This window comes from Vombatus ursinus, unplaced genomic scaffold (assembly GCF_900497805.2).
Source record: "Vombatus ursinus unplaced genomic scaffold, bare-nosed wombat genome assembly UNPS02014832.1, whole genome shotgun sequence".
NCBI classification, from domain to species: domain Eukaryota; kingdom Metazoa; phylum Chordata; class Mammalia; order Diprotodontia; family Vombatidae; genus Vombatus; species Vombatus ursinus.
The window spans coordinates 8690491-8712591 of NW_020954610.1; the positions used below are offsets into that span (position 1 = coordinate 8690491).

Sequence of the window (22101 nt, forward strand, 5' to 3'; positions counted from 1 at the left end):
ATAAGTGCTATTATTTTGCTCCTTACACAGGTGAGAAAATTGAGGCTAAAAAATTAAGTGACTTGCCCAGGGTCACACAGCTAGCTACAGTGTAGCAGAATTTGAATCCAGGTTTTCCTGACTCTAAGTTCAACACTGTCCACTGTGCCACCTAGCTATTTTCTTTGTCACAAGGGAAGATTATCTAGGTGATAAAGACAGGAAAATTATCCAGAAATAATTATGATATAAAGCTAAAAAGGCCAATTTACCTTTATCAGACATTATGACTAGCTTTTATATAGTGCTTTAGGGTTTGCAAAAGCACTTCAGAATGTTATTTTATTGGATCCTCACAACAACCATGGGAGGTTTATGATTCCCATTTTACAGATGAACTGAGGCAAATAGAGGTTAAAAAACTTGCCCAGGATCATACAGCTAGTAAGTGTCTGAGTCTGGATTTGAACTTAGGTGTTTCTGAACTTCAGATCTTGTGTGCTGTCCACCACACCCAGATGTATAGGTATTTTATCCCTTTCTCTAACCAAAAACCATGAAAAACATCCAGTGCTCAGTAAAGCAGGAAATGAAAGACACATATAAGATGGACAAGTTTTAGTACTTTTAATGTGGTTTAATATGTTCAGTATCACATACTGGTCAATGCAGATAAAAGAATGGGAGGAGGCTTCTTCACCAACCAAATCCCCAGAAGTCAGTGCTGACCCACTAAGCAGAGAAAAGTGAACAGCTAAAGGAATAAAGATTTGTGCTATTTTAATAAAGGCTCTGGTTTGAACTTAACATGTAGGAAAAGTGTTATGGAAAATTGCAAATCCTCCTGTCTGAGAAGAGAAGCAGAAAAAAAAAAAACACAGAAAACCCCATCACACTACAACCCTTTGTTAATATACTGAATAAGGCTTCTTGCATAACAACTGTGACTATAAGCGTACATTAAAGTATTGATGTATACTACAAAGAACCGTTATTGAAATATAAATGCATAGAGAAAAATAGTATATAATCTTAAAAATAGACCTTAATAGAAACAGTATATCAGTTTGGTCTCTTTAAGAGAATATAGAGTACACAAGGGAAGACCCATGGTTTGCCCTGTGCTGTGAGTTTCTGAGTTCACAAACAGTGATCAAGTTTGGGCCTAAATAAATGGAAGCTGACCATACATGCAGCCCAGGCTACCAATCTAGAGCAGGCATCTACAAGCTATGGCCTGTGGGCCAAATCTGGCCTGCCAGCCCGTAAGCTAAAAATGGCTCTTCTATTTTAAGATAAAGTTTTATTGTATTTAAAAATGTAAAAAACCATTCTTGGCTAGCCTGCTGTACAAAAACAAAGAGAAGGCCAGATTTGGCCTGTAGTTTGCTGACTCTAGTCTAGAGCATCCTTGGCACCCCATGAAGAATCTGGTCCCTTCCCCCACTGTTGTGTGTGCCTACAGAAGCCAGGATATTCAAACAGCTGAATTAAGTACACAGTCAAATTTACATACTGAGATTTAGCAAGGAAAAAAAAGGCAACAGGGAAGGAAAAAACTAAACCTCGAATAAAACACAGGGAGTATAGCTTTAAAAATTTTACGGTACTAGTCAGAGTGAAGATGGCGGCTGTCATTGGCTTTGCAGTAACAAACTATCTTGTAACAGTTTTGTTATTTTTCAAAGAGTTACAACAGGCTTGTTTATCAGGAAAATAACTTAGTTTGTTAAGAGCTTATATCTATGTATGCCACAATTATTTTAATAGGCTACCCATTTTTAAATAGGCAGTATATAAACTGGTACCAAAGTATTCACAGCCTATGCATTTCCATAAAAGTCTTCATAAATGCAGCCAGCTTCTGAACATCCTCCATGGTGACCGCATTATACAGGGAAGCACGAATTCCTCCGACAGACCTGGAGAAACCAAAGGGAAAATGTTTGAGAGCCATACATGAGAGAAGTTTACAGAATACACTGCTTTCCATTCACCCTTTTCTGAAGGACATTTTTAAGACTGGAATCAGACTATGAAGAGATCTTTCAAGGTTATCAAGGCCAATCTTTTTACCCAATATAGGAAATGCAACATTCTTCATGGCCATCTAGCCTTCGCTTCCAGTGATGAACACCTGCTAAGTAATGAGATGGCCAGTTCCATCATGAGACAGTTCTAATTAAGGAAACATATCTCCCTATTGCTTCCATTCACTGGTCATAGATTTTGACCTCTGGAATAATAAAAATCTGCTCCCTGCTCTAATACTACCAAGTCTTCCTAAAGTCTTTTTACCCTCAGCTTATAACAACAGTTAGCTCTGCGCATGCTCAGACAGCCATTTGGTTTCATAATAATTCTGAATTTAGACTGTCTAATGCCATTAATATTTATGGAGAAGTTGGGATGGGGGGAGGGGTAAGGAGAGTACAGCACAATAGAGCATCACCAGCTAAAGTTGTTTGCTTTTTTAACAAATAATTCCAGGTTACAATATACATTTTACATGCATTTCAAAAGAAAAGACACAATGTCAATTTCATATTGCACAAGAAAATAAAAATGAGGATGATCATTTCTGTGATGATGGTTCTTTCTCACCAAGTTATATAGTTGGTACTCTTAAAAAAAAAAAAAAACAACACTAAAGGACAGGTCCCCAGCCATCCAACTCAGTTAACTTGTACTTTTTCCTGCAAAGGCTAAGCCAAATCTGCCTCAAACTTTTGAGTTGTTATACTTACCTATGCCCTTTTAAAGAGATCATGTTAAGGTCAAGAGCTTTCTCCAGAAATTTCTTCTCTAAATGCTCATCTCCCTTAGCATTACCAATACGGAAAGGGATGTTCATTTTACTTCTGCTCTGTTTCTCCACTGGGCATCTGAAAAACACTGCATTGGTTAAAGTATCTGTTCTGGAATGCGTAGATTGTTACCAACAAATTTTACCTTAAAATCCTCCTGTGTCTAAGGCATTGTTCTTGAGACATTTAACAATCTAGTTGGGGAGAGATGGCAGGAACACAAGAAAAGGTAATATGAGGAAATAGCCAATCTATCAGCCAACTAGCATTTACTAAGCACCTACTTTGTGCCAGACCCTGGGCTAAACACCAAACATAGAAGAAAACAGTCCTTGCTCTCAAAGAGGAGAAGAAAGGAGAGTAGGGGAAGAGTTCAGAAAAGGGAGAAATCACAGCGAGCTGGGTGGGGGTAGTTAGGGCAGGCCTTTTACTGAGGAGGTGATGGCATGACTTAATAAACCTTATGGAACTGAAATGAGTTTAGCAGGCTGAAGAAGGGGACACTGCATTCTAATTAGGGGTAACAAAGCATTGTGTAAGAATTAGGATCTTTCTTTCTCTCTTCATCCCTTTCTTCCTCTATTTCCTCTCCATCTTTCTTCCTCTTTGTCTCATCTACTCTTTCTTTCTCTTTCTTCTTCCTTTTTCTGCCTCTCTCTCTTCCTCTTTCTCTCCCTCCTTCCTTCCTTTCTTTCTTCTACTTATCCATAGATTTATTATTTGGTATGCTTCCATTTCCCTCTCTCCCCCAAGAAAAAAAATTACCATGTTATTTATTTTGTAAATAATTAATTTATGTATATGTTGTCTCCTCCAATAGACTGTAAGCTCTCCAGACAAGGGATTGTTTCATTTTTATCTTTGTATTTTTAGTACCAGGCACAGTGTTTGGCATACAGTAGATGCTTAATAAATGTTTGCAGCTTGATTAAGTAATATGAAGTCTTGCACTACAGTCCTAACCCAATATCTTATCAACCACACCCAGGATGGGGATAATTCTGGGTCCCTGAAGTCTATCCCAAGGAAGCACAAGCTTTGGCAGGTGCTATACAAAGCTGGAGAGGCCCTAAGCATGGGCCCATGGCTAATACCTCTCTCAGGGACCAGTCTAGCTAGGTTCGGAAGGCTGGCTGAAGGATGGGGCATTTTCAGCTCCAAAATCTCTCAAAGAACATCTAAATTAGAAAAAGGTTGGGGATTGTGCAAGCAGAAAGAGTATTATATCAGCAAATCAGACTTTCTTAAGGTATTTATGTAATACAGCAAAACATCATTATTTTGGACTCTACTAACTTAAAATCTCCAATAATTAGATCTGGGCTGAACTGAGGTTTCTCTTTGCACAATCTGTGAAGAAAGGGTGTGGGAAGTAAATGAATAATGTAAATGAGATTATAGGAAGCATGATTAATCTACTGGAGAGAACAAACTGTTTTTCAAGGCTTCAGCGTACAAAACTGTTTAAATGCAAATAATGCTAATTATCACAAATTTCATCTATTCATTATAGCAGGCCCAGTAGGGGGCACTTTTGTATAGCAGGCCCAGCAGGGGTCACTTTGTCAGCAGTTACTGTAGGTACTTAAAAGTAATAAAGCTCCATTTCTTTAAGAATATTCTGTAATTTCTGTATTTCAGCGTTTCATCTAAGAAAGGTCCCATGGTGAAGCAGAATGGGGCCCATTCTGTCTAGCCAGCTGCAAACTAGGTCACGCCTTACATCCCATCTACCCACCCAGCTGTCCACTTGGGTCATCTTGCCATGTGCCCTGCAGGAGATAGGGTCTCACTCCTAAACTCCTTTTCTACTTCTTGCTCTGTGCACAGTAATTAAATCAATACTATCCTTGCTTTGACTGACTACCCTTTGGATCTACTCACCATTCTTATGACTCCACTGACCATGATTCCCTTCCCTGGTGACCATTCCCCTACACAACACAGATGTGGATGCACAGGGAACTCCCTAACCAATTTAGAATATTAAGAGAAATGTAGAGATGATGGGAGCAAGGCCAGGTAAGAGAGAATTAATATGACTGTGGCATGGACCACATAAAAATACTGTCAGCAATGCAGAAAGACAAAATAAGCCAAAGCTTATTTTAGAAAGCGAAAGACAACAAAAATATTCATTGTTTTGGTTTTTGCTTTTAAGCTAGATTGGGAAGAAAAAGGAGGTTCGAGAAAGGGATAGGAACTCTGCTTGGGATGGATGGAACAATGATAACTGACAACAGGAAGACAGCAGAGGTGTTTAATTTTGTTTCTATTTTCTCTGTGGAGGAGAATGACCTTTACATTAGAAGTAACAGAGCAAAATTGACTAATATGGAACTGATAGCTGTAGTTAGAAATAAGAAAGCTTTCCATGAATCCCGGTCCCCTGACCTAGATAAAACTACATCTTCTGGCCCTATAAGAACTGGCCGGTGTGATCACTGAGCCATCACTGGGAAGATTTAAAAGATCATGGAAAAGAAGAGAGATACCATGAGGCAAGAGAAGGGCAGTGTTCTTGGGCCCTTCCTGCTAAAGTATGAAACTTCTCTGCTTTATCTGAATTCATGACCAGGTGTGCAAGGGATTAAGGACTTGGCAGGCAAGACAGGAAATCTCTCTTAGAGAAATCTGATGTATCGCCATAAAATTTTGCGAATGCAGATACTCGAGCATTATTAGCGAGGGGCAAGTAGTAACAGAATCTGAACGGTATTCTCCCATCTAAAAACTACCATGCTTGGCTGGAGGGTGCTCAATGGATATGGAGGAACCTTACTGACAACCAGCAATTCTTGCCTAAGGGAAAAAAATCGCAGTTGGCTCTTGGGTTCTGATTTTGAAAATAATGAGCAACTGAGAATATTTTCCAAGGATACTATAGAGATAAAAGAAAGAACAACTAAAAAGCTCTTTTCTAGGAGGACAAAACCTAGATGTATCATGCAGTCATTCATTTACTTATTTATTTTTAAGCAGAAGAACATTCCATTTTATTTGAAGTCTCTACTAGGTGGGATTCATTAAAATTAAACTGCAAATAAAAGCAGTGGAAGGGAAGTTCCCATTAAAAGTTATACTCTCCCCTAGAGGCACATACATAATTCCTATGAAAGTTAATAGGAGTCAAGCATACCCCTTTAAGGCAGACTAGATAATAAAAGGGAATAACCAAATACCTTGTAATGGGCTTTGGATCTGAATTGCTGTCCCTTCTTTTCCATGAGATGCTTGGTTATTTCATAGCTGACATTTAAATTAAAAACACCACAGCTACGCTGTTTAGACATTCTACTGCTGGGAAAATGCAATGTGCTGGTGGTTCCGGTCTTGATGTTTAGCAATTAAATGCACATCTTATTTGGAAAAAAGAACAGCTACCATGTGGAAAATTGGTGTTTAAGGCTTCTCCCCACCTCCCCAAAAAAAATCACTCTTTCTACGCAGTACTTATGGCACAATAGATAAAAATCACTGACCTTGGAGTCAGGAAGACCTGGGTTCAAATCCTACCTCAGACACATACTAGCAGTATGACCTGGGGAAGATACTTAACTGCTCTCTGCCTCAGTTTCCCCTTCTGTAAAAATGGGAATAATAGCATGTACTTTATAGAGTGGTTACGAGGACTGAACCAGATAACATATGTAAAAGGGCTTTGCAAATCTTAAAACATTATTTAAATCTTAGCTATTATAAAGGAACATAAGAGTCTATTAGACATCTTTCAAGTAATCCTGCTGCTGGCCAACTTTGTGACTTTGGAAAAGTCACTTCACTTGTCGAGGCCTCAGTTTCCCCATCTGCAAAATGTAGGAGGTGGATTAGATGATCCTTAAGCCCTGTTCTAGTAACAAGGGTCTACCAGGTTTCTATGAAAATGAAAACCTGAAGTTCATATAATGCTGGAAGGAATTTTAAAAGCCCACTTAGCTGTCATCTCAGAGAGGAGGGAAATGCCAAAGACTAAAAACAATAAATTCAGCCTTGAAGTTTTAGTCTTCAGAAATGAATTCACTAAGGTTCAGGTCCTCTATAACTTACTTTACGATGGCTAGGAGGTACAGTGCATGGAGTGCTGGACTAGGAACAAGAGTTTAAATGTGGCCTCACAAACTTACTAAATGTGTGACCCTGGGCAAGTCACCTAACTCCTCTCAGCCTCAGTTTCCTCATCTGCAGAATGGAGAAAATAAATCAGTACCCACCTCTCAGAGTTGTTGTGAGGATCAAATGAGACAGCCCATGGAAATCACTTTGTAAACCTGCAAATGCTATATAAATGCATTTTTTGTTTGTTTAGTTGTTTTCACTTACGACTGACTCTTTGTGATCCCATTTGGAGTTTTCTTGGCAAAGATATTAGAGTGGTTTGCCATTTCCTTCTCTAGCTCATTTTACAGATGAGGAACTGGGAATGGGCAATGCTGCATATGCTCTCATAATGGATTGCGTTTTTTTTAACCCCCAACAGTTTTGCTTTTTTACAAGGGTGGGCTCAGTCAGAGACGAGGTATTTAGGGAAATTACGGGGGCACAACAAAGCAAAAAACAGAAAGCACCAATAAAACTTTTTTTTTAATTTAATTGGTGGGACAGCTAGGTGATACAGAGGATAGAGCAACAACCCTACAGTCAGGAGGACCTGAGTTCAAATTCGACCTCAGACACATAATACTTACTAGCTGTGTGACCCTGGGCAAGTCACTTAACCTCATTGCCTAGCCAAAAAAAAAAAATTTGTTGGCCACATACACTGAAAGAAGATGGGATCTGAGGTGGGTTACAAAGGGCCCCAGTGTGAAAAAACAAGGTTACCACTTGCTACCGTACATTCTAGTCTAACAATGGGACTGTAACTCCACCCAAGTATCACAATGAACCAGAATCATTGCATGAAGTCAACCCAGTGCTTCTAAAGGATGCATCAATATTAGGGGTTATGGCAGGTCCTATATAGCTGGAAAGGCTTAGGACATGGGCCAGGAAAAGAACTGTTGTCCCCACCAACCTGGCTAAATTCACAGAGGCTGGCTTCTAGAGAGTGAATTTTCCTGGTAACAATTATGATGATGAAGATAAGTAGCTAGTATTTATATAGCACTTTAAGGTTTGCAAAGCATTTTACAAATATTATCTCATTTGATCCTCACGCCCCTGGGAGGTAGATGCTATTAACCCTATTTTACAAATGAGCAAACAGAGGCATATTGAGGTTAAGTGACTTGCTAGTGTGACCTTAGGCTAGTAAGCATCTGAGGCAAGATTTGAACTCAGGCTTTCCCGACTCCAAGTCCAGCTCTGTTCACTATGCCACCTAGTTGCTGCTAATAATGATAATAATAATAGTTAGCATTTATATGGCACTTCAAGGTGTATAAAGTGCTTTATACATATTTATATTTATATCTTATTTTATCCCAATGACAACCCTGGGAGGTAGGTGCTATAGTAACTCATGGAATCATGGACTAAGAGGTGTCTATATTCATAGGAAATTAAATCAGTGATCTCTTGAAGTTCTGAAAAAGATGGCTCTTCCAGCCACCCCCATGTTGTGTACTGTCTTCCATGCTGACGTACGTGTAAAAATATTTCTGGACTAATGTCTTAACCATTAGCCACTATAGATATGCCCTAGAGACAGGAAGAAAATAGTATGCTCTGCTTTAGAGAACTGGAAACCAGCCTGCTCTCTGGGCAGGACCCCCAATAAACCTAGACCCAATCTACACACAGACCCGCATCACACAGACCCAATCTCCCATATTCTGAGATTAAGAAATTAGGGATTCTAAGATTAATTCCCAAATTAGGGAAACTAGAAAAATCATACAATAGTAGAAACTAACCACTCAGGGTTTCTTTGGATTTAGTAAGACAGTATTTCCTGAATTGTTGTTATTTTCCTATAGCCTTTGAGCTTTAAAATTGGGCAGTCATGGAAACTGGTGCACTGTTGGTGAAGCTATGAATTAGTCCAATCATCCTGGAACTATGCCATAAAAGTCAACTAGCAATACTGAGCCTGTACTCCAAAAAGACCAGAAAGACAAAAGGACCCATATGTACAAAAACATTTATAACAGCTCTCTTTGTAGTAGCAAAGACCTGGAGAGCTAACAGGATGTCCATCAATTTAGAGTGGCTAAACAAATTACAGTACATGTATATAACAGAATACTATTGCACCATGAAAAATGATATAAGCCTAGGAAGATCTGTATGAGCTGATGCAGAGTATGGCGAGCAGAACCAGGAGAACCTTGGAACAACACTGGAATTAACTTTGGAAGATTTAAGAACCCTGATCAATGTAAGACCAATCAGGACTCCAGAGGATTTATGAGGAAAGATGCTACCTACTTCTTGACAAAGATATGATGGATTCAAGGGGCAAAATTAGATATATTTTTAGATTGGAGTGGGAAAGTTTGACAGCCATCATAAAAATTCTAAACATAGACCCTACTTGATACTGTTTCTTCCTCTGTAAAGACCAAAACAGAAGACTTGGGACTTATGTGTGTTTACTAGCTGTATGACCTTGCGCATTCTCTGAAGAGCTCCAAACCTCAGTTTCCTCATCTGGAAAATGAGAGGACTGGATGTGATGACCTCTGCGGTCACTTCCAGCTTAAAATCTGTGATCCTATGACCCCACTAAAGGGAATAGTTTGACTCAGACACTGTCCTTTAGGTGTGTGACCATCAAAAACAGAAGAAAAAAAAGCCCTTAATATGGCAGTAGCACAAAGGTGGACAGATCTTTGTACTTTAGGTAGGGCTTCTTCTCTTGGCTTCCATAAGTTCTTTTTTACTCACTTCAGTAACTTTTCCTGCTCAAGCTCTCAATGTACTTTCCTAACTAGCTTGTACTGGTATGTTTGCATCTCATAAAACTCCCAAGAGCTAATGCCAAGGAGTTCCATTCATCTCTGAATAACGTGCTTAAACTCCCTGAAATATCTATGTAAGATCAGTAGGAGGTAGGTGCAAAGAGAAGGCAGCATCCCAGGGGAACTTATAGCTGAAAAGGCAGTAGAATTACAGGATTCGTGGTGCTTCAAGAAGGTGAGAATCAGAAAATAGGAAATTTGGCACTCAGCATTGCTCTAATGGCTTGGGACCATTTTGGACTATTTGAACGAGACAGTGAGAGGAACTCATGGGAATCACGCACTTGAGTGCACATCATTCCCTCCTGCTAACGACGGCCAAGTTCACTGGGAAATCAACAAATAATGGCCTAACTGGAAATCCTTTTCCTCAATGAAGCCCCCCCCCCAGAATTATATAAGAAAATATATGGAAAAACTGTCAAGGGGTACATGGTGAGTACATCCATTCTAAGTGAAGAACGCCTCAAGAAGCAAAAAGAGGCAACAGAATGAATCCTGAGGTCAAATAATGTGAAAATTAGAAATGATCTGAGGAGTCATTTAGTTCAAGCCCCCGCCAGAAACATGAATCCTCTTGAAAATATCACCAAGAAATGGTCATCATCAAAAAATAAAAATAAAAAAAAAAAAGAAATGGTCCTCTAACCCCAACTTGAACGCTATCAGTAATAGGGAATTCACTACCTACCAAGACAGTCAAGTCCATTTTGGACTACTCTGACAGTTAAGCTCTTTCTTCTACTGAGTTGACATCATTCTTCCTTTCTAGTTCCACTTCTACCCTTCAGATATATGAAGAATAAGGCTAATTCCTTCTTCATATGACAACCCTTTAAACATTTGAAGACAGCGGTGACACAACCCTTACCAAGTCTCCTCTTCTGGGGGATAAACATCTGCAGTTCCTTCAAATGACTTCTGAACATAAGATGGCCCCTTGTCCCCCTTTTTTTGCAGAGGAGGGAGACTATGGGTGTAGGATACTACATATACATGTGTGTATGTGTATAAATTATATTTGTGTATATATATATGTATATATACATACATTCTCTATATAACCTAACTATATGTATACTATATATTTCACTAAATATTGTATGTCTCATGTGTATACATATAGAACATATATAGTGGAAAAAGTCTGACATTTATATGTGTGTCAGACTTTTGCACTGTTTTTTATTTTGCCAAGTATCTTCTGGCTTAATTTTTTGTTTTAAGAGATTTTCTCTTGGATAGCAAAGGAGGAGAAATCTCTCGGGAATTATAGGTGATGCAAAAACAAGAGATATCAATAATTTTTAAAAACCGATTCCAGAGAGAAGGCTTCAAAATATAACATTAGTACAACTGTAATTTAGGTTTGGGAAATAGACCCTTCACACTGCTCCTGCTATGTTCTGGGTTCTGGTCCCATAATCCTGGCCAAGAGACTGGCACAGGTGCAGAGGAATTATTGTGAAGACAAAATGGAAGATCTGGTACTCAGAATATCCTGGTGCAGGGCCCTGTTGGCTGGAAAAAAAAATCAGGATGGAGCATAGACTCTCTTTCCTAAACAAAAAAAATCAACAGCAAGAAGGGGTGTTGATTGCGCCTACAATAACTTATCTTATCCAAAAGTCTGATTTTCAACCTCTGGGTTAAAGCACATTTTGTCCATCCCTCTCTTAGGGGCTAGATCACCTGTATTGTCTTCTAGACAGGAGTAAAAGAGAAAATTTCAGAACAGCTCTCAGTAGATGCAAGGAAAACACTGAGGAGTTGCCAGGAAGTTAAGCACTGGTCATTTTAAGGTGACATCAACAACTGCAATCTGTTTTTATCAGAAGAAAAATTTTGCAAGAATATATTGAGTATATATTGGCATAGGAGATTGAGTGGTGAATTTGCATTCAGAAAGATCCAGGTCTGAAATCCTACCTTGTACTTATTGATTGTGTAACCCTGGGCAAGTCACTTAACTTCTGAATCTGTTTCTTCATTTGTAAAATGGCAATAATGACGCCCTCAGCACTAATATCACAGAGTTGCTATGATGCCACAATGAGATAAAGGACGTAAAACGCTTTACTAACTTTAAAGTAATATACAAATGTCAACTGTTATTTATTATTAATGTTATAAATAAAAATTCTTGGGGCAGGAATGCTTAGAAATTGAAAAGAGGTGCTTATAGTTTATTCTATATGAGATGAAATGAACCCTAGGATAACACTATTTATAGGTACAGAAACCTCAAGGGGAGGGGATGTCCTAAGGGAACAAAGATCTCAGGAGACTGTCTCATGTCCTGAACTTGAATTGACAAATGTCTACCAGAGAAAGAATGTCGGGGCAGCGAGGTGGTGCAGTGGATGGAGTACCGGCCCTGGAGTCAGGAGGACTTGAGTTCAAATCCGGCCTCAGACACGATACTCACTGGCTGTGTGACCCTGGGCAAGTCACTTCACCCCAATTGCCTCACAAATGAGAGAGAGAGAAAGAATGTCCTAGCTGCAGTCTAACTGTTAAAGTGTATAATGGAAAAAAGGATGCTCAGATGTTCCCCTCCCTTTTAGCTTTAGCTATTCTTTTTAAATCTCATTTTTTTCTACCTTTTCCCAAGATGTCTGCCTTTTCCCAGAATCATTCCCTAGTCCATTTGCATAGAGTCACTATAGTGAACTAAAGAGAGAGGCTGGAAAAGAGTAGCATAGGAGGACCAAGGATGGATGGGTTAATGAGATCACAGATCCATCTGAATACAATCATGGCAAAGAGGATACTCTATACAACAACAATGATGACTGCATAATAAAAATAAAATTGGTATCTATGACTCTAGTTTCAGAACCTCTGTCTTAGAGGGAAAAATTAAGTTTGTTTTTGTTTTTTTGTTTTCTCCAAGGACACATCCTTGGTGGTGAGAGGCATCCTGTATTCTCAGCTGTATCACAAGCTTGACTTCCTTTGTGTTTGTTACACCTTTTCATCTTACCCTTTTTCCTCTATCTTAACTTTTTCCCATGCCCTTCTCTCCAAACCAACTTTTCCTGTTTCTTCCCTCTTCTTAGTCCTACTTTATGCAAGATGTCTTGTCTACTTGGCCATTACAAAGAGGCCAGGCAGATGGCCAAAGTTTTGTTATCTCTTCAGGTAAATGTTGTTGACAGGCTTTCCACTCCCATTACTATCCCCTTTGCAAATGGAAACCCACAAGTAGTTCTGTGATGGTTTTCTTTAAGATTAAGGTGCTTTTCCTCTTACAACATAATTGATTATATGAACTTAGGGCAAGAAGAGCAGCTTTGGCACACATTATTCCTGCCCATCTTCCCTTCCCACAAAAGAAAATGGTTTCAGAATGCATCACTGTTTTTAATTTGATTTGATTTAATTTGATTAATTGCTAAATTCACCTTCATTTCTCTGTTTACACATGAGATGCCAACAGCCCAGAAACATTCCAGTAGTAGGAGATGCCAAACTCAGATTAAAAATCTGCTGTAGATAATCTATAAAATCCTAACATAATGGAAAGAGCACTGGTATTGGCCTCAGAATTTCTGGTTCTGATTCTTACTAGTCATGGAAGCCTGGATATGCTCCTTAACCTCTCTGGCCTTCAGCTTCCTCAAATTCAAAGGAGGAATAATTATGTTTGAATCAACTGTCTTATGGCATTGTTATGCTAAAAGTGCTTTGTAAATCTTAAAGTGTCATAGAATTTTATGATATTGTTATTACAAACTGGAGAGTCCATGCATGAATAAATCATAATGGTATATTAAACAGAAAGTTGGTAAACTAACTTTATGGCTTCAAGCACCATAAATAAATCAACATCATCACTGTCATCCAAAGATAATTAAGTAGATGCCCAGATTCTTGAGTACACATCCTATAGTGAACTAAAGAGAGGGCTTGGAAAAGAGTAGCATGGGAGGGCCAAGAATGGATGGGTTATGATCTAACTCATATTAATGAGATCACAGATCCATTTGAGAAAAATAATGGCTAAGAAGATACTCTATACAACAACAGTGACAACTGCATAATAAAAACAAAATTGATGTCTATTTTTCCCAGTCCCAATCTTTTTATCCCTCAGGCTACCAAGGCACCATCTAGGGCAACTGAGAAGGAAAATTGACAAGGCTTCCAACGTCAAGCTAGGAATAAGCCTTCTGGTAAGATGGAAAACCACCAGGCCTTGCAAACTACCTTGCCACCTCATCCTAAGGTCTTTTGGACCTTACCATCTGCCCTGTTGGTATGCCCTTCTACCCACAGGGCACTGCCATCTTACTGGTTGATGTACCCTAAAGACCCCTGGGCATTGCCATGATATTGGCCCAGATATTGACCCCCTGCCACTTTTTTATGCATTATCTCCTAATTAAAGAATGAGCCCCTTGGGAGTATAATTGATCTCACTTTTTCCATTTGTATCCCAAGTGCTTAGAACACAGTTCTTGACACATAGTAAGCCCTCAATAAATACTTCTTCATTTGTTTATTCATTCAGTATTACTTCAAGCCCTTGAAAGCAGTGTGGCATTAGTGATGAGGGGAAGAGAAAGCTCTATTAAAAATGCCCTTTAATCCAATACAGCTATAGTAGTTTGTGATACCAGAAAAAAATGCATTTGCTGGTTATGTTAACAAGAATCTGTTCTCTGATTACTTTTGCTTGCTGGCAATGGAACACAAGAAAATGTGTTAAAATGACAAGTAGATGTTCAAACACCATTATCAATTTAACTTAAATAATCTTCCTTTCAAAAAAATTTAGTGACATTTTAGTCTTAAATAGGTGATGTTTCCTGTCCGATGCTATGGATGAAGGAAATGTGGGCACATTAGCTTCATTCCCATTATAGTATAATAAGAAACTGCTCTTGTTTCAAATTTAAAGCCCTTTGTGACCTGGCTTCAGCTTATCCTTACCTTTTCAGGTTCGTTCCTCATTAATCCCCTCCAGGTAATCTATGTGCAGCCAAAATTGGCCTAGTTTGTCCTCGAGCAGAACATTTTCTTCTGAGCCTTAGTATTAGCTGCCTGTACCCTAAACCTGGGATGTGCCCCCTCTCCTCTCCTTGGTTTTGCCACAGCATCTTATAAGATCATGGCCACCAACACATAAAAACAAGCCTCTGGGGGCTGGGAACATTTCACAGAATCCAGTCAAGGCCATAAGAGATAAATGTCCTAATCTCTATTTGAACAAGTCCAAAGTCAGTCCTGGGCTGGACTGAATCAGAGTCTCTCCCATTTCTCTTTCTTCCTCCCTCAAACTATTAACCAATTACAATGTTCACAAAACATGGATTTTGTCTTGGATGTAACATATGAACACCTTACTTCCCCATCACTCACTTCCTTAGAATCCCTAGGAAGTTGAGGAAAATTGGTAACACACTACACCAGTAATATATACTAGAGATGGGAGCTTTCCTATACAAAAGAGGAAAGCTAAGATGCCATTTTTGGAACTTCTGCCTTCCTCTCTCCCCTTCCACCTTCCTTCCCATAGGTTGGTTTGATACAAATGTGGAGATTGATAGTACCCCTATCTCCTACATAGATGGCAGTGAGAGGGCAGCTAGGTAGCTCAGTGAATACAGCACTGGACCCGGAGTCAGGAAGACCTGAGTTCAGATCTGGCCTCAGACATTCGCTAGCTCTGTGACCCAGGGCAATCACTTAACCTCTATTTGCTTTAATCCACTGGAGAAGGAAATAACAAATCACTTCAGTATCTTTGCCAAGAAAACCCCATACCAGGTCACTAAGAGTCGGACATAACTTAACAACAACAATTGTCTCCAGCCATCCTGGTGCAGGGCCCTGTTGGCTGAAAAAAAAAAATCATTCAATAAATCTCATTTGAATAGATAAGTTTTATATATGGGTTCCTTCTCCCCTTTTCTTTTCCTACTATGAATGCTGATTTACCACAAAATCACTTATTTGCAGAAGTATTTTCTGCCAAACATAGGAATTATGATAAGTAGGAGAATTTAATGAATTCTTTTCATTTTAAGGGAAAAAAATCCTATGAACACAGAAAAATAGCACAAATTCTAATGCTCACCTCTGGTAGAAATTACAGAACTTCAAGTGGTGATAGAGCTAAACAACTTGACAAGGGTGATTTTCTAACATCTCAGAAAATCTAGGAGGAAACTGATTAATCCTTTTCTCCCCAGAGGATTGTGGGCACTCAATTAAAAAATGCTTGTCATTAATGATATTAATGCCAGTGATGACATTAACGTCAAATGAATGATGTGGTATTACACACATATACTTTCAAATGAACAAGGGACACAAAAACACAAAAACACAAAACAAGATCATATCAACTTACACATAGAATCCTTGCGATTCATCAATGATATCATAAATCATTTGTGATTTGATTAGGCTAAGTTTCTCCATAGCCTTGGCACCACCATTGTTCTTAATCCATTCCAGGACCAAGCCCATGATGTAGATGCTGAAATAAAGACAAAAGAAGCTATTTAGTTTAGCTCTGGCAAGCAAAAAAGGACACATGCAGGTGGCATAGTAGGAATCCCTAATAAGGCTTAAAGATATATATTTACTTTCCACTGCTTCAAAGTCCTGAAAATTACTACTACTACTACTACTACTACTGCTACAACAACTACAACTACTGCTACCATTACCACCAACATTACTACTACTACTACCACTACCACCACCACCACTAATAATCATCACCATCATCATCATCATCATCATCATCATCATCATCATCATCATCATCATCATCATCATCATTTGAGCCTTATAGGGTTCAAAGCTTTAGCCCTTTCTTTGCCACAACCTCATAGTAGACAGCACAAATACCATTGTCTTGAGTTTACAGATACAAAAACTGAGGCTTGCCAATGGTTACCCATCTAGGAGCCAGGATTCACACCCAGGTCTCTTGACTTTATAAGTCATTTCTGGGCCTTCTGGAACCTAGTAGAGAAGGGAGGTGTATAGAATAATAAATAAAAGCAACAGTATTTCAAACATTTACCCAAGTGCTAGTTGAAGGACCTACTCTAATCTTGCAAAGCCTTTTTTTTTTTTAAAGAAAGAGAGAGGTGGCAGACTTCCACTTTGCAGTTTGTCCTTAAAGACAGAGAAAACCCAGTTGCTTTAGGGAGAAGGACAGAGTGAGAGTGCAATGAAATCTAGCTATTCATAGGCACGTTCTCCTTAGTAGACCTGGGACAATGGTATTTGACTCCTATGTAGGAAAGCCAACTCATTCTAAATCCTAAAAGGATTCCTGATGGCTATGCAGGATATGTTCCATGTAGTCAGGGTGTAATGACAAGAGTGCTAAATTCAGAGTTGAAAGGCCTGGGTTTGAATTCTCATCTCTACCACTACTCTGAGCCTCAATTTCCTCATCTAAAAATGGAGATTATAATAGCTCTACCTCATAAGGTTGCTATTAATAATATATGTGAAAGAACATTCTAACATGCAAAGCACTTAAAGATGTTATTACCATAAACTCATTGCTGTGATGAAGTCACTTGCGTACCTAAACAACTTAGACTTTTATCCCCACTTATTTCTTCAGATACAAAGGAAATTTTCCCCCAATCCTCCAAAACACCATTGTCAACCACTCAGAAAGGATCAGTTCTATTTGTCAGAAGTCATATAAATGTGAAATGTTATTATTATCATTCATCAACAATGATGTTTTTAGAAAATGAAGCCTGGCTACAAACAACACACTTTTCCACCGCCATACTTTATTTCTCCTAGTGGTGTCTTTTGGATACTTCCTTCTGAAAGCTTTAGAAGAAGTTCCTATGTCTCCTAACTGGTCTGCCAATCAATCAACAAGCATTTATTAAGTACTCACTAAGTGCTAGGCGTGCAGAGTATGAAGACAAAAGTGAAACTGTCCTTGACCACAATGGGCTTCCATTCTATTAGGGAAAGTAACACACATGGGTATGTATGTACACATCTACATCTATATACATGTATGTATACACAGAAAAGTATTTGTGGAAAAGGCACTAGCAATTGGGAATGGAGAAGGGGAAAGGGTAAGAAATCAGGAAAGCCTTCATGTAAAAGAGTGGCCTTTGGCTAAACCTTGAAAGAAACTACAGATTCTAAGAGTCAAAGGTGAGAGTGAGAGAAGAGTGTATTCCAAGCAAAGGGTCAGACTAGGCCCCTTGGCAGAACAAGATGGTTAAGAACAAAATAAGAGGCAATCTGAGTTTCAGGTGCTTCCATATTTAAAACCACCTTACACCCCTACCTGCTTTCTCAGGGGACCTGAGCATTCTTTGGGGATATGGATTCAAGACAGAGCTAGCCTAGACCTAGCTCATCATCACAGTCCTTCTGTAACTGGCACAAGAGGACAGAGTGTCCTCTGAGAACCAGAAAATTACAAGGTAATAAAGACAAGATCCTCTAGTCTCTGCAACCCTATTCCTGATGCTCTCTTCTAGTTCCTGGGAGTCTTATAAAAGACCTTTTAAAAGTTTCAGAGCTATATAAACATCTTAGGGCCATATACATTGTCATGATTTGGGGTCAAGGAAAGACAAAAGCCTTATAACATATAGTCTAAAAATGTCTAAACTGTCTTACAATCTGACCCCAAATCTCCCTAATAGCATTTCAGCAACTTAGAGGCCCTCTTAGCTTAATTAAGTGGAAAGAACCTGGGATATAGAATAGAAGGCCTGGGTTCAAGTGCCAGCTTCACAACTTGACAACTACTGAACCTTACACAAATCATTTAATGCCTAGGTTTCCTAATCAGTAAAACCAGGAGTAATAATGTTGGCCTTACTTATGTCACAGGACTATTGTGAAAATCTAATGAGGTAAGTGTTATAAAAAGCTTAAGAGATAATTATTATTAACTTCAAGGTTCATTATTTTCTTTTTACACATATTATGTTATCAACCTTAAAACCCCATTTGCAAATCAATTGTCCTAAAATGCTTCAATTTCATCTTTAACAAGGTTAGCATGTAGGCCTGGAAATGCCCGGGGCCTTTTCTTTGACTTCTTCATCCTCATACTACTCAAAGAAGAATTTGCTTTTTACATTATTTTAAAATCACAATGCTAACTAAAAGTATCACTTTTTCATACATTGTACACAAATAATAATAATAATAAAAAGACATTGTACATATATACAATATTTAGTGTCATTCCACTACCTTGTATGCTCTTCACAAATAATCCTACGAGCTCTGGGAATTTCTTTATGAGTGCTTTGATGACTGATTACATTAACTCAGAAGCTCATCCAACCAAATGAATTTAGAACTTTGTGATTTGGTTTCACAGCCCTCCCAGCAACAGCTGAGAATGACTGTGTTCAGCACATTCTTTTGAAACTAACACTTCCTTTCCCCTGTTCCACCTTAGGATTTGTGCCCTGACATAAACGATGCTATTACACAGAAATCTCTAGGAAATATCACAAGATATCTCTGAATAGAATTTGATTTAATATTCTTTCCCTGAAATGGCCTCCTTCCCATTTTGGTTAAGATGACAGACAAGTTACCTTGCTGGAGGTGTGTGGGGTGGGGGGTAGAACCAAGATGGTAGAGAAAAGGAAGGGACTTGCCTGAGCTTTCTCAAATTCCCCTCCAAAAAACTTTAAATAATGCCTCAAAACCAATTCTGGAGTGTCAGAAACCACAGAAGAATGGGGTGAAACAATTTTCTAGCCCAAGACAATTTAGAAGGTCAGCAGGAAAGGTCTGTCACACAGGGGTGGGGTGACAGTGGAGTGCAGTCCAGCACAGGCCACAGCAAACCAGCAACAAGCCTTGGGGGTTGGGGGGGGTGGTGGTGGTAAATGAATCAGCTGCCAAAGCAGCTACTTCTAGAACTTTTAGCCCACAGACAGTAAGGGAGTCAGAAGGAAATTAGAGGAATCTCTTTACTGGCACTGGATGCAGGACTCTGTTGCATTATCCACAATCCAATCTAGATGTGTCACCCTGGGTGACAGGCCCAGGGTGAAGAGGAGCACTAGCACACCAGAGCTTGTGACCATAGTGGGGCCAAGACTCTGGTCACAGTGCCAGGGCAGAAAAGAGTGTTTGTGGTCACTCAAAGATCAAAGCACAGGCCAGAAGAGTAGTAAACACACCTCTCCTTATATCATATCACCTTGGAAGAACTGAAAGCTTATAGATCCCCAGAACTAGCTCCGAAAACAACTTCATAAAAATCTTGAAGCTTAGGACAGTATCCCCTCCACCCTGGGAGCAGAGACCAACTTTAATATAAAGCTAAAAGTAAAAAAATAGGCTGGAAAATGAGCTAACCAACAAAAAAATAGCTCCTAACTACAGAAGGTCACTATGGAGAATGGGGAAGATCAAAACACAAACTCAGAAGAAGACAACAAAGTCAAAATTGCTACATCCAAAGCCTCAAAAAAGAATGTGAATTGGTCTCAGGCCCAAAAAGAATTCCTGGAAGAACTCAAAAAGGATTTTAAAACTCAAATAAGAGAAGGAGAGGAAAAAATGGTAAGAGAAATGAGAGTGATGCAAGAAAATCATGGAAAAAAGCCAACAGCTTAATAAAGGAGACATAAAAAAAATTGAAGAAAATAACATTAAAAAACATAATAGGCCAAATGATAAAAGAGGCACAAAAATTCAATAAAGAGAGCTCCCTAAAAAGCAGAATAAGCCAAATGGAAAAAGATATACAAAAATTCACTGAAGAGAAAAACTCCTTAAAAAGCAGAACTAGCCAAATGGAAAAGGAAGCACAAAAGCTTAATGAAGAAAATAATTCTTTAAAAATCAGAATTGGGCAAGTGGAAGCTAATGACTCTATGAGACATCAAGAAGTGATAAAACAAATCAAAAGAATGAAAAAATAGAAGAAAATTGGAAATATTTCATTGGAAAAAACAATTGATCTGGAAAATAAATTCAGGAAAGCTAATTTAAGAATTATTAAACTACTTGAAAGCCATGAAAAAAAAAAAAAGTTTAAGAATCATCAAAGGCAAATGGGTAAATTATCAAGAAATTATCAAGGGCAAGTGGGTAAAATCGAAATTGAAAGAATCCACTGATCACCTTCTGAAAGAGATCTCAAAATGAAAACTCCCAGGAATATCACTGCCAAATTTCAGAGCTCAAGGAGAAAATATTGTAAGCAGTCAGAAAGAAACATTCAAATATCACACAGCCATAGTCAGGATAACACAAGATTTAGAAGCTTCTACATTAAAGGATCAGAGGGCTTGGGATATTATATTCCAGAGGGCAAAGGGGCTTGGATTACAACCAAGAATCACCCATCCAGCAAAACTGAGTATAATCCTTCAAGGGAAAAAATGGATATTCAATGAAGTAGAGGACTTTCAAGCAATCTTGATGAAAAGACCAGAGCAGAATAGAAAATCTAACTTTCAAATACAAGACTCAAGAGAAGCATAAAAAGGAAAACAGGAAAAAGAAATCATAAAGAATTCAATTAGGTTAAACTGTTTGCATTCCTACTGGGAAGATGACATTTGTAACTCCTAAGAACATTCTCATTATTAGGGCATTTAGAAGGAATGTATATACAGACAGAGCACAGGCATGAGCTGAAAATGATAGGATGATCCCTAAAAAATAAAAATAAAAACAAAACAAAACAAACAAACAACAAACAAAAAAACAGGTAAGGGTTAAGAAAGAGGAACGTACTGGGAGAAGGGAGAGGTAATAGTTCTACTGTGTCACTTACTACTGTGTACTCTGTACCTAATCCATTCCACTCATCCACCACTCAATTTCTTACCCAATACCAGATTGTTTTGATGATTACCCCCTTTAAAATATAGTTTGAGTTCTGGTACAGCTAGGACACCTTCCTTCACATTTTTTTTTTCATTGATTCCCTTGGTATTCTTGACCTTTTGTTCTTCCAGATTAATTTTGTTACTATTTTTTTCTTGCTCTATATGATAATTCTTTGGTAGTTGGGTTGGTATGGCACTGAATAAGTAAATTAACTTAGGTAGAATTGTTATTTTTATTATATTGGCTCGGCCTACCCATGAACAATTAATATTTCTCCAATTGTTTAGATCTATCTTAATGTGAAAAGTGTTGTATGATCATGTTCATATAATCTCTGGATTTGTCTCAGCAGGTAAATTCTATCTGGATCCAATCCTCATCTGAGATAATTCTTTGCAGAGTAATTACGTTATGAATTTGGAGTGCAAATTTTGAAAAACTTCAACCCTACTCACCAGTATCCCAAGTAAAACAACCTTATACCCTTCACCTGATTTCTTAGGAAACCTAAGTTTTCTTTGGGTATGTGGATTTAAGACAGAGCTGAGTCTCTGCCTAGAACTCAGCACTAATGGGTTAAA

At 38.5% G+C, this 22101-nt stretch overlaps 1 protein-coding gene across 1 annotated transcript in view; it reads right to left on the bottom strand.

Annotated features, from left to right (window-relative positions):
* Positions 1–582: 582 nt before the first annotated feature.
* LOC114026087 (phosphoserine aminotransferase) overlaps positions 583–22101 on the bottom strand; it is a 38743-nt gene continuing 17224 nt past the window's right edge. The window contains exons 7-9 of the mRNA XM_027839710.1: positions 16050–16178; positions 2727–2864; positions 583–1901 (exon numbers count right to left, since the gene is read on the bottom strand). Of these exons, the coding sequence (XP_027695511.1) occupies positions 1796–1901; positions 2727–2864; positions 16050–16178 (373 nt within the window). The 3' untranslated portion in view covers positions 583–1795. The remainder of the gene's footprint in view (positions 1902–2726; positions 2865–16049; positions 16179–22101) is intronic.